The following is a 14,035-nucleotide window of genomic DNA, read 5'->3' as shown; positions in this document are numbered from 1 at the left end:
TAATTTGGTTTTAACCACAGTTTAGGGTTCAGACCTAACAGAAATGTGGTTCTCTTGAAAGCAGAAGGAAAAGCTTTCTCCTTCTAATGACTGGACTGAAGCAAGCCCAGGGCTCACTCAACTATGATTTAGTATACTTAAACTATAGTTTAGTTTTGTATCTGATCAAAGCCAGTGAGCTCCCGTTGCTGATCTTTTTGAGAATCCCTTAATTCCTAGAAGCACCATTTGAAAGCGTTTGTCTCCGAACTCAGGCCTGCTAATTCTGGTGTATCTTTCCTTTTCAAGGCAAAGAAGGCCAAATCCAAGTGTATGAAAACCCCACCGAAAGCTGAAGCAGAAAGAAGAAAAATTAGCCCTCCAACCAGAGGGAGTGAACCCAAAAAGAAAAAAGTCACCCCTGAAAAGGACAATACCGTCAGATCTCCCAAGAAGCAAACAATGGAAGCAAGGAGAGGTCTGGACTTTGATCAGAAAGTGCCGGAGAAAAAGGATCCAAAGGATGTTGGGAGCCCAATTCAAAATGGCAGTAAAGGTGGAGCTGAGGTGTTATTATGGGTGGACAAATACAAGCCCACATCCCTTAAAACAATCATTGGGCAACAAGGCGACCAAAGCTGTGCCAATAAACTCTTACGTTGGCTTCGAAACTGGCACAGGAATATTTCGCAGGACAAACACGGTAATTGTGCAACAAATGATTCTTCTGGAACTTGACACCTTTTTCCAGGGTCTTGATGATGTATATTACATTTACACAGGACATCTTAATGCCAAACCGTAGCCTGGTTGACAGATAGCGTTGAAACCTGGTTTTATTTTAATCTGTTAATGTTCTGGATCTGGTCATTGCAATGTTAGCATACAACTGAGTCAGAATTTTGTGTGTTCCCTTCCCCTCCCAAGGGGTCCATAGCTGCTATCCCACACGGCTCTCTTACTGCCCCAGCCAATGTTTGTAGATACAGTACTGCATTCAGTGAACCAGTATTAATGGTTTCACTCCAGTAAAGCTATTTATAAACAGGGTTTTCTAATTAGCTTCCCAGCTTAACACATCAAATGTATTTAATTTGGTTTAAGGAACACAAACCATGTTTCAGCGTTGCCCTTGAAGCAAGTCTGGCTGAGGGTATTCTTTACAGTTGAAGCAACTTAAATCTAACATGAAGTTTAAGGCTTATTAGGTATCTATAGGTTTACAGGCTCAGTTTTGCTTTTGAAAAAAACCCTTTAATACCTTGCCATTTCAAACTGATACAAAACCCACAGACATTTCAGAGTAAATTTGCTTGAATTCTGCAGTGTTTTTTTATTTTAAAAAGTTCATTTTTTTCTGGCATTAAGAACTGATCTACATATTCAGAATAATTGTGTGCCCCTGTTGGGACTGTACAACTTTAGACTGAAAGTGGAGGCTTTCATGTGGTTAGTTTATTCATTTTAAATACTTGCATCCTGTTTTACTACTGAAGGTTCTGAAGGTGGCATTTAGATACTATCTCATGTAAAACGAAAAGACTTACTGAAAACACTAGCACATATAGCCTGGTTTTCTACATTTGGATTTTTAAAAATAATTTTGGGATGGGCAGAGATGTTCAACATGGCACTCCCTGCGTTGGATTTGTATCGGGGGTTTTTGTTTTGAAACTGCTTTGTTTCTGTTTCATTGAACAATCTCATTAAACTGTTGCTTGTTTTCCTCTTGGCTGTTATATGACATGGTTGGCTAAAGCTTCCCTCTTTTTCCTACAGCAAAACCCAGTAAGTTTGGAGTCAAAGACGACGGTGCTAGTTCCAAAGCAGCTTTGCTGTCTGGCCCCCCGGGGGTTGGCAAAACGACCACTGCTTCACTAGTTTGCGAAGTGAGTTGCATTTTTTTTCCAAAATGGGGACTGCATGCGAAGGAAACGAGAGCATTGGGATGAACTTCTTTGGCGGCTGTTTGATGGAGGAAGTGACTGAACAACAGCAGAAATGCATTTTCTGGTATTGCAGTGGACCTTGACAGCTGCTTTCCTGCTTAAGTCTATCAGCAAATCAAAGCTGGCCTGCATGTCAGTGCTCACCATATACAGTGGTACCTCGGCTTACATATGCTTCAGGTTACAGACTCCGCTAACCCAGAAATAGTACCTCGGGTTAAAAACTTTGTTTCAGGATGAGAACAGAAATCGTGCTCCTGCGGTGTGGCAGCAGTAGGAGGCCCCATTAGTTGTGCTTCAGGTTAAGAACAGTTTCAGGTTAAGAATGGACCTCCAGAACGAATTAAGTACTTAACCCGAGGTACCACTGTAACAGCATCCACCTCGGCCATTAGAAAGTTCTGAAAGTTCCCCCACTTACTGGAGGCGACCACAGTCAAATACGGTCAAACACCGTTTTTCAATTGTCTTGGCTGCCGATTGTCTCAGCTGCTGAACGCCAAAAACCCTGAAGTGAATGCTTTCATTTTCACCATTCACTTTGCCGACAGCCCTTTGATTTTCGGTTTCTGAACGTTTCAGAAGTCAAATGGACTCCTGGAATGGACTGTGTTCAAAAACCAAGGTTCTACTGTATGCAGGTGGACGGGCTTTGGCTGTACTTTCACTCTCCCTCTGGCTTCCCTAAGAATTAGAGGAGCTAGGACAATTGTTTGCTTTTGATTTGCCGTATTGGCCCGAATATAAGCCGCACCCGAATATAAGCCGCAGCTTTAAAATTCAAAGGGAAGAAAGGAAAAAAGACAATACCTGAATATAAGCCGCTCCCTTCAAATTCTGCAGGCACTCACACTCATTCTGTTTTAATGTATGTCTGTTTCGGCAGCGATATCGTAAAAGCCCATTTTTGTAAGGTTGCGAATTTAAGCCGCACTTTAACTTTTCACAGTCGGAATTTGGAAAAAAAAGGGTGGCTTATATTCAGGCCAATATGGTAATTCATTTCTATATAGGACTCTGAAGCCTGTTTTAAAAAAACAAGGTTGCAACTGCAACTGCATTTTTTTTTTAAAAAGTTGAATTATAATGTTCTATGGTATCCTGTTCTGTGGGTCAGGTCCATCTGTTTAGTTGACCTAATCCACTTTGACTTACTGTTTTAAAAGCAGAGTTGCTTGCTTAGTTTTTTCAGATGGTCATTTTCTCTCTGGGGTCATTTTTATATTGGTGGCTAATCACAAAAACAATGACTAGTTTAGAGAAGATCCAGGGCCACAGCTGACCTCCTGAGGAATACCTTCTGACTCCCCAATTTTTAACTGGAATCAAGTGGTGTGCATAGAAGATTGGGGGTTGTGGTTATTGATCTTATTGACCATATCCCTAGAATAAGACTGCTTGTTGGCTGCTGGACTAATCTATACAGTATAAACATTTTTTGTTTGTCTTATTGACACTGCTGTTTCATTTGTGTGTTTGGCTTAGGAACTGGGCTTGAGCTATGTGGAATTAAATGCCAGCGACACTCGCAGTAAGAACAGCCTGAAGGAGGTGGTTGCCGAATCTCTAAATAACACCAGCATCAAAGAATTCTGTTCAGGTATCTTCATTACCTTTTCTGGGCATTCCTTCTTACTGGCTAGAACAATTAATGTGGACTTGCTGTCCCCAATTTCACAGTTAGACCCTAATAATTCCTTCATGCTCAAAAAATGGTATTCTATCTTGGATTGATTTTTTGTAAGCACCAGTGTTTTCAGGTTCACAGCAGACAGTTTACCATGACATGAAACTGGGCCTTTCTGGACAGTCAATTTGTTGTTTATTCTTCTATCCCAGAATGTAATAAAGCACAATCCCTGTCTTAGCAATACCACAGATCATGGCTTGCTTTGCATCCAACTAACCATGATTTGTAACCAAGGTTCATTCTTGGTTTACTAACTGAGTTTCTTTGGGATGAAACAGACCATAATCCCTGGTTCAAATGTGATGTTAAGACAGAGGTGGTGGTTTATTTCTTCCCTGCACGAATTGGAAGGAGTGAAGTGGGTGTGGTTTGCTTGTGTGCAGTAAGTTGTACTTTGTGGCTTACTATGAATGCGGCCGTACTGTGTGGGGAGAAGATCACTTTGCCTTTTTTTACTCTTCCTCCATCATCCTCAGGCACATCATCTTCAGTCAGCACAAAGCATGTCCTAATTATGGATGAGGTGGATGGAATGGCTGGCAACGAAGACAGAGGAGGCATCCAGGTAGAATAATGTCCATGAAAAGTGTAAAAGTGATTATTGTGAGTTTTGGGGGGGAGGGGAGGAGAGGTGGAAGTTCAGACAGTTCACGGAACAGATCTTTATTAGCTTAAAGGATAACTGATTGAAAATGAGTATCATGTCCTTTTTGTCTCAAAAATATTTTATCATTCCATTTTGTGCCGACCGCTTCTTTCACAAAAATGTAAGGAAAAAGCTCAACCTTGCTTTGGTTTATCAAGTTGGTCTACTAGAAAGCTTTTGCTTTCCTTGAGACTAATTCACTAACAGCAGCTTGAACTGTTAAGTAGCTGGGTCATTCCTAAATGTCTGAAAGCTAGATGAGATGCATGGCAAACTTGCATCAAGTTGCACTAATTTGCACAGCACTGTGGTTGGTACCAGCAGAGCCACACAAACGGCTTCATAGTGGGGTTGCATTCTCTAATTGCAGGAACTGATCGACTTGATTAAACATACAAAGGTTCCTATAATTTGTATGTGTAATGATCGGAATCACCCAAAGATGCGTTCCCTTGTCCACTACTGCTTTGATCTTCGCTTTCACAGACCACGCGTGGAGCAGATTAAGGTAGGCGGTTGACAAATAATATGCTGGGACTCTCTTAAAGTAGGACAATAAGAATTGCCTTTCTGGGTCAGTCCAAAGCCTTTCTTCAAGAGATCCAACAGATGTTTCCAGGAAGCTTAAAAGCAGGGTGTAACAGTGTTGGCTATCCCCTTGCTTTATTTTCCCCAACTTTGGGGGGGTGGTCATTGCCTTAGATGGTACCATCAGAGAGAAGTGATTCCAATTACCGGTAGTTGTCATGGATAATAACCACTTATAAATCTATTCTTCATGAATTTCTCTTCTTTCCTTCTCGCAGGGTGCCATGATGTCCATTGCCTTTAAAGAGGGGTTAAAGATTCCACCACCAGCAATGAATGAAGTCATCTTGGCAGCCAATCAGGATATCAGACAAGTGAGTTATTGATCAGTGCCAGCCTTTAATCCGTAGTCATTTATTTAGTCTGCTCTCTATCCATGGCGGATGGAGTTTCAGACACCAAAATGAAGCAAGCTCTAACCTTTCCGTTTTGTTCTCAGGTTTTACATAATCTCAGCATGTGGTGTGCAGGGAGCAAATCTCTGACCTATGATGGTGTCAAAGAGGATGCTAGCAAAGCAAAAAAGGACATCAAAATGGTAGGATGAAGTTTGGCTTGGGGAATGCCATGTCTGTGCCAGCTTGCTTTGCAACAGGACCTGCATAATTAGATTTTTGCCAGAAACCAGAAGTTGTACGTCTAATTTTGGCCTTAAAAAAGAAAAGTACAGTAATAGTATTGGGAACAGGCACTGAAGCTCATGATACCCCAGATATTGTTTGCTTTGAACATGTAAACACTGAGCCAAATCAGACTAAGGCTACAGTCCTGACCCCACATACCTGGAAGTGGGGCCCAGTGAATTCAGTAGGATTTAATTCTGGGTAAACGTGGCAACGATTGTGCTGCAGAGTGTCTTACGTATTGGAGTCCTTGAGGTTCAATGTAAAATATGAACCAACCTGGATCCTTCGATAATCATCTGAGGCCCTTCTTTGTGTGCCTCCTCCATGAGGTCCAGAGGGTGGCGATAGGAGAATGGGCCTTTTCTGTGGTGGCTCCCCATTTGTGGAATGCTTTCCCCAGGGAGGCTCACCTGTTGCCGTCATTACATATCTTTAGGCCCCGGGCAGAAACCTTTATCTATAGTCCTTTGGGTAATTAAACATTCTATGGCCTTTAAAATGTGTTGGGGCGGCGGCGTTATTGGTTTGTTTTTGTTTTATAATGTATTTTGTGTTCTCATTTTATATTTTTATGTTGTGAACCGCCCTGCGATCTTCGGATGAATTTAATAAATAGTAAGAAAAGCTCTTGTAGTGGATACTTGCCCAGATTATTCCAGGGCTAATCTTTGCAATTGGTACAGAAGCTTTGCTTGATGGTAGAATTCAGAGTCTGTTTATTTTGGCAGGGCCCTTTTGATGTTGTCAGGAAGGTTTTTGCTACCGGAGAAGAGACCTCTCACATGTCCCTTATAGACAAATCGGACCTCTTCTTCCATGATTACTCTCTCGCCCCGCTCTTTGTCCAGGAGAACTACATCCACGTGACCCCAGCTGCTGCAGGGTGAGTTAAATGAATCTGAACGATTTGGATTGTGTAGCTGCATTAGGACTAACGAAAAGTACAATTGTTTGTGAGTAATGTGAGCCATCATTTCCCCCCAGGGGTAACATGAAGAAACACCTGATGTTGCTTAGCAAAGCAGCTGACAGTATTTGCGATGGCGACTTAGTTGACCGGCAGATTCGCAGCCGACAAAATTGGAGCCTTCTACCTACGCAGGTTACCCACTTCTTTAGTTTCCAGAGCATATCGTGTGGCTGCCTGAGGGGTATCTGCTGCTGCTTTGTTGCAGGCTGTGGCAGGAGAAAAAAGCCCAGGATTTGTGCAAAGTAGAGCGGGGGCTGAACTTTTCAGCCATGCTTTTCCCCATCAGTTTGTTTAGTGGGAGGGAAGAAGGGTGAAAACATACCAGCTAAAAAAACAGGGAGAGGTGGGGAGAATTTCAGAGAAACTTTGGAGGGGAGAGTTTTGCCCGTGAGAAACTCTTACAAAGTGACTGAAGGAGGGTGGGTGCTCTCAACTTTGAAAGGTCCTCATGAACAAACAGGGGTTGTATTGCCTGTCAGCAGTGTAATATCCTGATTTCAAAGGCCTTTTCTCTCCCTGCTGGGGTGGGAAGGGATTTGTCTCGGCAGCGAGCACTTTCAAAAGTGAATCTCAGAGTTGGAAGAGACCACAAGGACTCATCTAGTCCAACCCCCTGTAATCTTTTGCCCCAAGTGTGGCTTGAACCCATGACCCTGAGAGTCTCATGCTCTACCAGCTGAGTTTGGCACAATTTCCATCTCAAAGCACAGGAGCCATATACAGGGATCAAAGTTAACAGCCACAGCCTGTGGCTACTTCCCAGTAAGCACCAACCTCTCCCTTGGAAGTTTATCTGAACCTTCACACGTGACCTGGTCTGTCTGGTCCTTGAGACTCTCCAAGCTTTGTACCCTCAAGTTACCGTATTTTTCGCTCTATAAGACACACCAAACCATAGGATGCACCTAGTTTTTGTAGGAGGAAAACAAGAAAAAAAATATTCAGCCCTTCTCCCTCCTCGGGGAAAAGCCCCCAAGAGCCGCACACACGCTCCACGCGGCTCTTTAAAGGGAGCACTGAGCAGAGCCTCCCGCCTGCATTCGCTCCATAGGACGCACACACATTTCCCCTTACTTTTTAGGAGGGGGAAAGTGCGTCTTATAGAGCGAAAAATACGTTATTTTACCTTGCTAGAATGTGCCTTTAGCCTGTGATGCCTCTTGCTTTCCTGGACGGAGAGATGTGTTTGCAGAAACCTCATCTTTTACGTGGCTGAAATGTAGCCCCCTACTCTGCCTCTTGCTGGGCCCAACACATGACCCCTGGAATTAATGGGGGCCCTGGGCTGGAAAAGGAACCCTACTCCTGTGCTGGTGATGGGGCTTCCATCTTCACCTCTGTTCTGCTACTATTGCCTTGGGTACCAATCTGTATTTTCTGTGTAGCGTATTAGAAAATAATGGTGTCCATTATAGTCTCCAGGGAAAACTGACAGATGTTTCCTTCATTGTTCAGGCCATTTATTCAAGTGTCCTCCCTGGGGAGCTGATGAGAGGCTACATGAAACAATTCCCAAATTTCCCAAGCTGGCTGGGCAAATTTTCATCAACAGGAAAGCACGACCGTATCATGCAAGAGCTGTCGATGCACATGAGCCTCAGGTAATCCTGGTGACCTGTGTTGCAAATTCCCCAATTATTGGCAGTGTTAGAAACTCAGGTATATAAGCCAAAAGGCACCTGAAACTAGGTTACGGTTTTGGTACCGCCTCCCCCCCCCTTTAAAATTTATTGTTACTATTCATCTCATATCTACACTGCTTTATATTTTTTAAAAATCTCAAAGCAACACATTAAAACATCAAATAAAACAAATGCAAGCTTCAGGAGAAATATTTCAGATCCTTCTCTAAGTGACATTTTGCTTTCCCCATATTTATTTACCTACTTAATTTATATAGCTGCTCCATGGGAGAAGGACTCTAGGAAGCCAGGGTGGTGTAGTGGTTAGTGTGTCGGACTCGGACCTGGGAAATCAGGGTTCAAATCCCCATTCAGTCATGAAGCTCACTGGGTGACCTTGGGCCAGTCACAGCCTTTTAATCTACCTCACAGGGTTGTTGTTAATTGTGTAAACATGGCCACAGTGATCAAGTTGCCAAAGGTTTAGCATGTGAGATTCTTTTTTACTGTTGGTTACTGAAACCTGCAAAGCATTTCGTATAATCTTCTGTAATTAGAATTCTGCAGAACACAATTTATCAACAGGAAATGAGTCAACATGCTGAGTTCTTACACATTTTTTTCAATACCCGCATTCTCTCTTGATTTTGCATTAAACTGGTATTCCCATTCTGCAAGATAGATCTTAAATATGTTACATTGTTGGGTAGATGACTGCTGCATTCATAGTATTTTGGGTGTCCTTTGGGCAGAACAATTCTGGTTTAGAGAGTATTCTTTGGGTGGAAGATCCTGCTGCATGGCTCCTCACCATTATCGGTAGTCCCTTGAGCCGCATTGCCTGCTTGGCACATAGGTACTTTCCAACATGCTAAGCACACCGTCCTGCCTCTGTTTTACCCTTCAGATGAACTTACATATGCTTTATACCAGTCTGGAAGGATGGCTATACTTCAACCCACTGAGTGATGTTCACTAGAATATCGCAACGATGGGACCTGAGATTGCCTCTATGCAGAGCACGAGCCCTCCCTGCCTTCAGAAAGGCTTTAGGGGGAAACCCACATAATGTTTCTTCTCCCTCCCTATAGGACACATGCAAGCAAGAGAGCAGTAAATCTGGACTATTTGTCATACTTACGAGATGCAATTGTGAAACCTTTGACTTGCCTGGGAACAGATGGAGTGCAGGATGCTGTGGCATTTATGGATACTTACTGCTTGATGAAGGAAGATGTCGAAAGCATAATGGAAGTAACCAGTTGGGGAGGCAAACCTAGTGAATTTTCTAAAGTTGATTCCAAGGTAAGTTGCTCTTACATTTACGGGCTTCCTTAAATAGGATTCTCATACGTTCTCTCTCCCTCCCACAACCTATTTCAAAACGGAACATCGGGTGTTTGCTGTGAATGTTGCGTCTGGTGCATGTAGGAGGCATCCTTGGGACGCGGGTGGCCTAAACCACCGAGCCTCTTGAGCTTGCTGATCGTAAGCTTGGCGGTTCAAATCCACATGACAGGGTGAGCTCCCGTTGCTCTGTCCCAGCACCTGCCAACCTAGCAGTTTGAAAGCATACCAGTGCAAATAGAGAAATAGGTACCGCTGCAGCAGGAAGGTAAACTGCGTTTCCATGTGCTCTGGCACTCGTCATGGTGTTCTGTGGTGCCAGAAGTGGTTTAGTCATGCTGGCCACACGACCCGGAAAGCTGTCTGTGGACGCCGGCTCCTTTGGCCTGAAGCGAAATAAGCACTGCACCCCATAGTCTAATTCGACTGGACTTAACCGTCCAGGGATCCTTTACCTTAGGAGGCATCCAAAAACGAGTGAGTTAACTTTCCTTGCACTGTCTATGCATGAGTCATTGGGGGATTTAACCCTCTGTGCCCACTGGTGGAGGAAGAGGAGTGCAGGGGGAGCGCCCAGCCCCGGTGGGGTGCCATCGCGGCTGCCCCTGCCTGCTCTCTGCCCCCCCAGTGCTGGAGCATGAAGCTCTGCCATTGTCTGTGCCTCCTGCATGCCAACTGGGAACACAGGTTACTTACTGCGAATATTCCTTCTAGCAGATGTGAAGGGAGGATCAAAGGCAGAGAGGGTTATGTCCCCCAGCCTAAACCATATAGGGAGTTTACCCACTTGCTTCCAGGTGCCTTCCACACTAACCAGGGCATGTCTAGCTCAACTTTCTCCTAACATACAAAGGCACTCAGCTAGTTAAAGCCAGTGCCTTTGCATGGTATTAGTCAGTAGGCTGATTATATAAGTGGTGGGGTTTTTTAAAGAATGTTTAGATCTTGTTGTTCAAATAAGCTCAGAGCAGAACAGATAAGGTTGTAGGTGGGCCAATTAATCAACTGCTTCAGAAGTCAGCTAGATTTGCCGTATGGGATTCTTTGGGTTGGCTGATACATGAGACAGGCTCTTGCAGGTAAAGAAGAGCGAGCGAGCAGAAAGGCCTAAGGAAGATAGTAACAGGCAAGGTTCAGTTTCTGTGGGTTAGAGCTCACGTGTTCAGATACTTAGGCCAGTTTGTCAGTATTTGGGAGCCTCCCAAAAGTGAGAGTTTATTCTTAAGAGGAAGATTTTATTCCCTTTCAAGGATGAGGAAATACTGGCCCATGGGTCGGATGTGGCCCACAGCATGTTTGCAGTCCAGCCCACAATCTCTCCCCTGCACACAACAGTTAGGCTTAACTGTGGTGAGAGGGTTAGCCCTGCCCTGCCCTGGCCATAAATGGGACCTTTTTCCAAGTCTAACTGCTGTGCAGCCATTTATGGCTGAGAAAGAAGGGAGAGAGGTTTGACAGAATGGAAATGGGTAGCTCCACTCCACTCCAACTTTAGCTTTGGATCTATCCACCAACTTTGCTCCCATTCACCCCAAGTCAGATAAACACCTCTTGAATGATTTTTATCCTGAGGAAATGTTCTTGACATTGGACTGCTCTCCTTGGCTGGGACCCTTCTCCTCCTCTTCTCATTGAAAATGGAAATCTCCTTTTCTCTTCAAAATGTTCTACCCTGTCCTAGCTAAACACAGTGGTTTTCAAACAAGCTTCCATCTTCTCATGCAACCGCTGTGTGTTGCAGAGGATTCCAAGGCATGGTGTTCAGGGTTGTTGGACTCCCATTATGTAATGTGAACTGAGTGAATTCTGGCAAACACCTGCCTTCTGCATTTGCACATTACTTGAAAAGATCAGCAGTAATGGAAAAGCTGTCTTTTCAGAAAATCTTGTCTGCTATTATTGTCCTTAAGGTACTCCTGAATTCCCCAGAATGCTGCCTCAAAACTGCTGCTCACAGCTGGTAAGTGGCCATGGGGAAACTTCAGTGCCTTACTCCAGATCTTTCCTTTATTGTGTGCAGGTTAAATCTGCCTTCACACGAGCCTATAACAAAGAGGCCCACCTTACGCCATATTCTCTGCAAGTGGTGCATAAGGCGAATCGACGAGCAGGATCGTCAGTGGATGAAGAACTGGAAGCTGAAGAAATCCCGTCTGAGAACGAGCAAGACACTATTGAAAATGATGCAATGATTAAGGTAACATTTTTTGGCTGACAGGGCAGTTAAACGCCAGGGAAAATCAAACCATCTTTAAAGGTTTAATAAAACCAGAGACTGATTTGCACAAGGCTTCTGTCATCTGCCAGTGTGTGTTCTTATTAAGTCTTGTTTACACCAGTAAAGTGATTGGTCTGAAGTTTGGGCCAAAAGTGTTCAGACACCTTGAGTCTTAAATCCTTAGTAAAAAAACAAAAAAACAAAAAACCAGACACTCTGGCTTGCAACAGACTTGTTCATAGCAGGAAAATAAATTAGAGCCTGATAACTGTCCTATGTTTTCATAATGTTAGAAGCTGAGGGTAGCCTTTGAATGTTTGCTTTCCACAAGAGCTTTTGGAATTATTCCTCTGGAGGTGTACGTGTGGAAAATGTTATGTGAAAATTAATAATCCATACAGACTTTTCAGGGAAGATTTGTAAGTGGGAAATAGTAGTTATCTTGGACCTTTGCATTTCTCGACAGAAACATGGAATGTGGTTCCACTGCATACTCTGTATTTCCATGGGAACATGTTCCATTTCCCATGGAAACAGATGTTGTGGGGAACCAACCCTGAGTAAATGTAGTAGTGGCCTTATTTGCATGGGTGATAGTTTACAGTACATCTGAACCTACGAGGATTGTGGTTTGTCTCACTGAAAGCAAACTAGTATTATAACATCTCTGAAAACTGGCAAGTTGATGTCTTCATATGCCACCTTTCCTTACTGAAGAAATGTTGCAATGAGACATTATTTTGTCATGCTAGCAGTGTTGCAGTTGTGAAACCTTGCAATTAAATAGAAACTGTCCTCAATACTACTGATTTTCTGGCATGAAGCATAAAATGTGACGTTAATTTTCTTCATCTGTATAATTTTCCTTATAATCATTTGGTTTTAATTCCCATCCTTTCTAAATGTTCACTGAACTTAGAAATGTGAGCAGGGCAGTATTACAGGAAAGATGCTTTTATTTATTTGTTCTGGTCAACTTATCCCTTCGTACTTTCTCTTTCCTTACAGCTTCCCTTGGGAAGGAGGGGTGGTATTTTTAAAAAAGAAATGTTGTGTGCTTTTTTGGCCTGGGTGATATATTGATACATGGGCCAGACCATGATGGCTGCTTCATCCGGTGGTGTATCGCAGGTGAGACAGTTGCTGCTCCTGAGTCCCTCTGCCACACCAGAGGGACACAGGAGTGGCTGCTGTTTCACCTCCAGGAAGCTTCTTTCAGCTGCTCTGCAGTGGAGCAGTTTAATGAAGCCCCCACGGGGTGGGGGTTTGGCCAGCTGAGAAGCTGATCAAGCCCCCCCCCCCCCGGGGTACAGGCAGCTGCGTGTCCCTCGGTGGGTGGAAACCCTGCAACCAAAGCCTTACAGGCTCCACCTGCTTGGCTACTGCCACCTGGCTGAACAGACTGCGTCTTTACTCCCAGGGTAAAGATGCAGCACACCCGCTTGGATGAAGGCAGCCAGGGGCACCCAGTCGTCCACACAAGCAAGTGGCTGGTCTTACAACTCCCAAGTGACCAACAAGGAGGAAAGAGACTGCCCCCCTGCCTGCTCATGAGGAGGCAACACACAGAGCAGTTTAAGGAAGCCCCTGGGACCCTACCCTCCAGCTTGTATGGTAATGTAAAGGGGCTTGCTCAGCCAATGTAGCTGACTGCTTCTACCTCCCCTAAGGTGGAGAGGAGGAAGCAGCCGGATACATTTCAGACATTATGGTATAGCAGCATTTAGCTCCTGCTATATCACAATGCTGAAAACCATATTGCCCAGCTCTAGTGCTTTTAGAGACCTTAAAAGCAATCTGCAAGTATTCCTTGGGACAGAAATATTTCCATCTGACTTAAAAACTGATTTTTCTTTTCTGCAGAAGACAACCAAGACTGCTAAGCAACCAAAAAGGAACGGAGATGTTAAAAAGGGGAAAGCCAAGAAGAAGTCTAAATAAATGGTTCAGTGCTGACAAATGCTCCGAACCAGCTATGCAACTGTTACTTTATGCTGGGGGTGTTGATAAAACAAGCTTAGTCATTTTATCATCACTACACAAATACAAATATGTAATATACTGAATAAATAGGACTAAATGCAATTCTCTGTCTATTGATTTGTATGCACAGTGGCTTAGTTAACAACATCTAGAAAAAAATAAACACTGGCCTGTTTGTTGCATTTACAATATTTCATCTGTGCAAAGCTGATACTTTTTAAAAATAGCTATTATTATGTTGTCAATTCCTGTATATATATAGTATATAGATTGGTCTCTTTTGTACATTATGAGAACACAGCAATGTTTAAAAATTGCAATAAAACTAATTTCATATTTTTAACCAATTTTTCTTTTTTACTTGTCGTATCTTACACCAACTGGGGTTTAGGCCCTGGCCTAAATAATAAAATTTGT

General features: G+C 43.5%; 1 protein-coding gene across 2 annotated transcripts in view; it reads left to right on the top strand.

The window, feature by feature from the left end:
- The window catches only part of RFC1 (replication factor C subunit 1), a 37,290-nt gene extending 23,325 nt beyond the window's left edge, over nt 1–13,965 (top strand). For both annotated transcript variants that reach the window (XM_083630170.1, XM_083630169.1), the window contains 13 exons: nt 289–682; nt 1,759–1,868; nt 3,414–3,528; nt 4,095–4,183; nt 4,635–4,772; nt 5,071–5,166; nt 5,292–5,390; nt 6,207–6,361; nt 6,463–6,580; nt 7,904–8,049; nt 9,162–9,375; nt 11,438–11,614; nt 13,499–13,965. In XM_083630170.1, coding sequence (XP_083486296.1) covers nt 289–682; nt 1,759–1,868; nt 3,414–3,528; nt 4,095–4,183; nt 4,635–4,772; nt 5,071–5,166; nt 5,292–5,390; nt 6,207–6,361; nt 6,463–6,580; nt 7,904–8,049; nt 9,162–9,375; nt 11,438–11,614; nt 13,499–13,576 — 1,929 coding nt within the window. In that variant the 3' untranslated portion in view covers nt 13,577–13,965. The remainder of the gene's footprint in view (nt 1–288; nt 683–1,758; nt 1,869–3,413; nt 3,529–4,094; nt 4,184–4,634; nt 4,773–5,070; nt 5,167–5,291; nt 5,391–6,206; nt 6,362–6,462; nt 6,581–7,903; nt 8,050–9,161; nt 9,376–11,437; nt 11,615–13,498) is intronic.
- The last annotated feature ends 70 nt before the right edge of the window (nt 13,966–14,035 follow it).

Source organism: Podarcis filfolensis, assembly GCF_964270895.1.
Source record: "Podarcis filfolensis genome assembly, chromosome: 9".
NCBI lineage: Eukaryota > Metazoa > Chordata > Lepidosauria > Squamata > Lacertidae > Podarcis > Podarcis filfolensis.
This window is presented reverse-complemented; position numbering and strand designations above follow the sequence as displayed.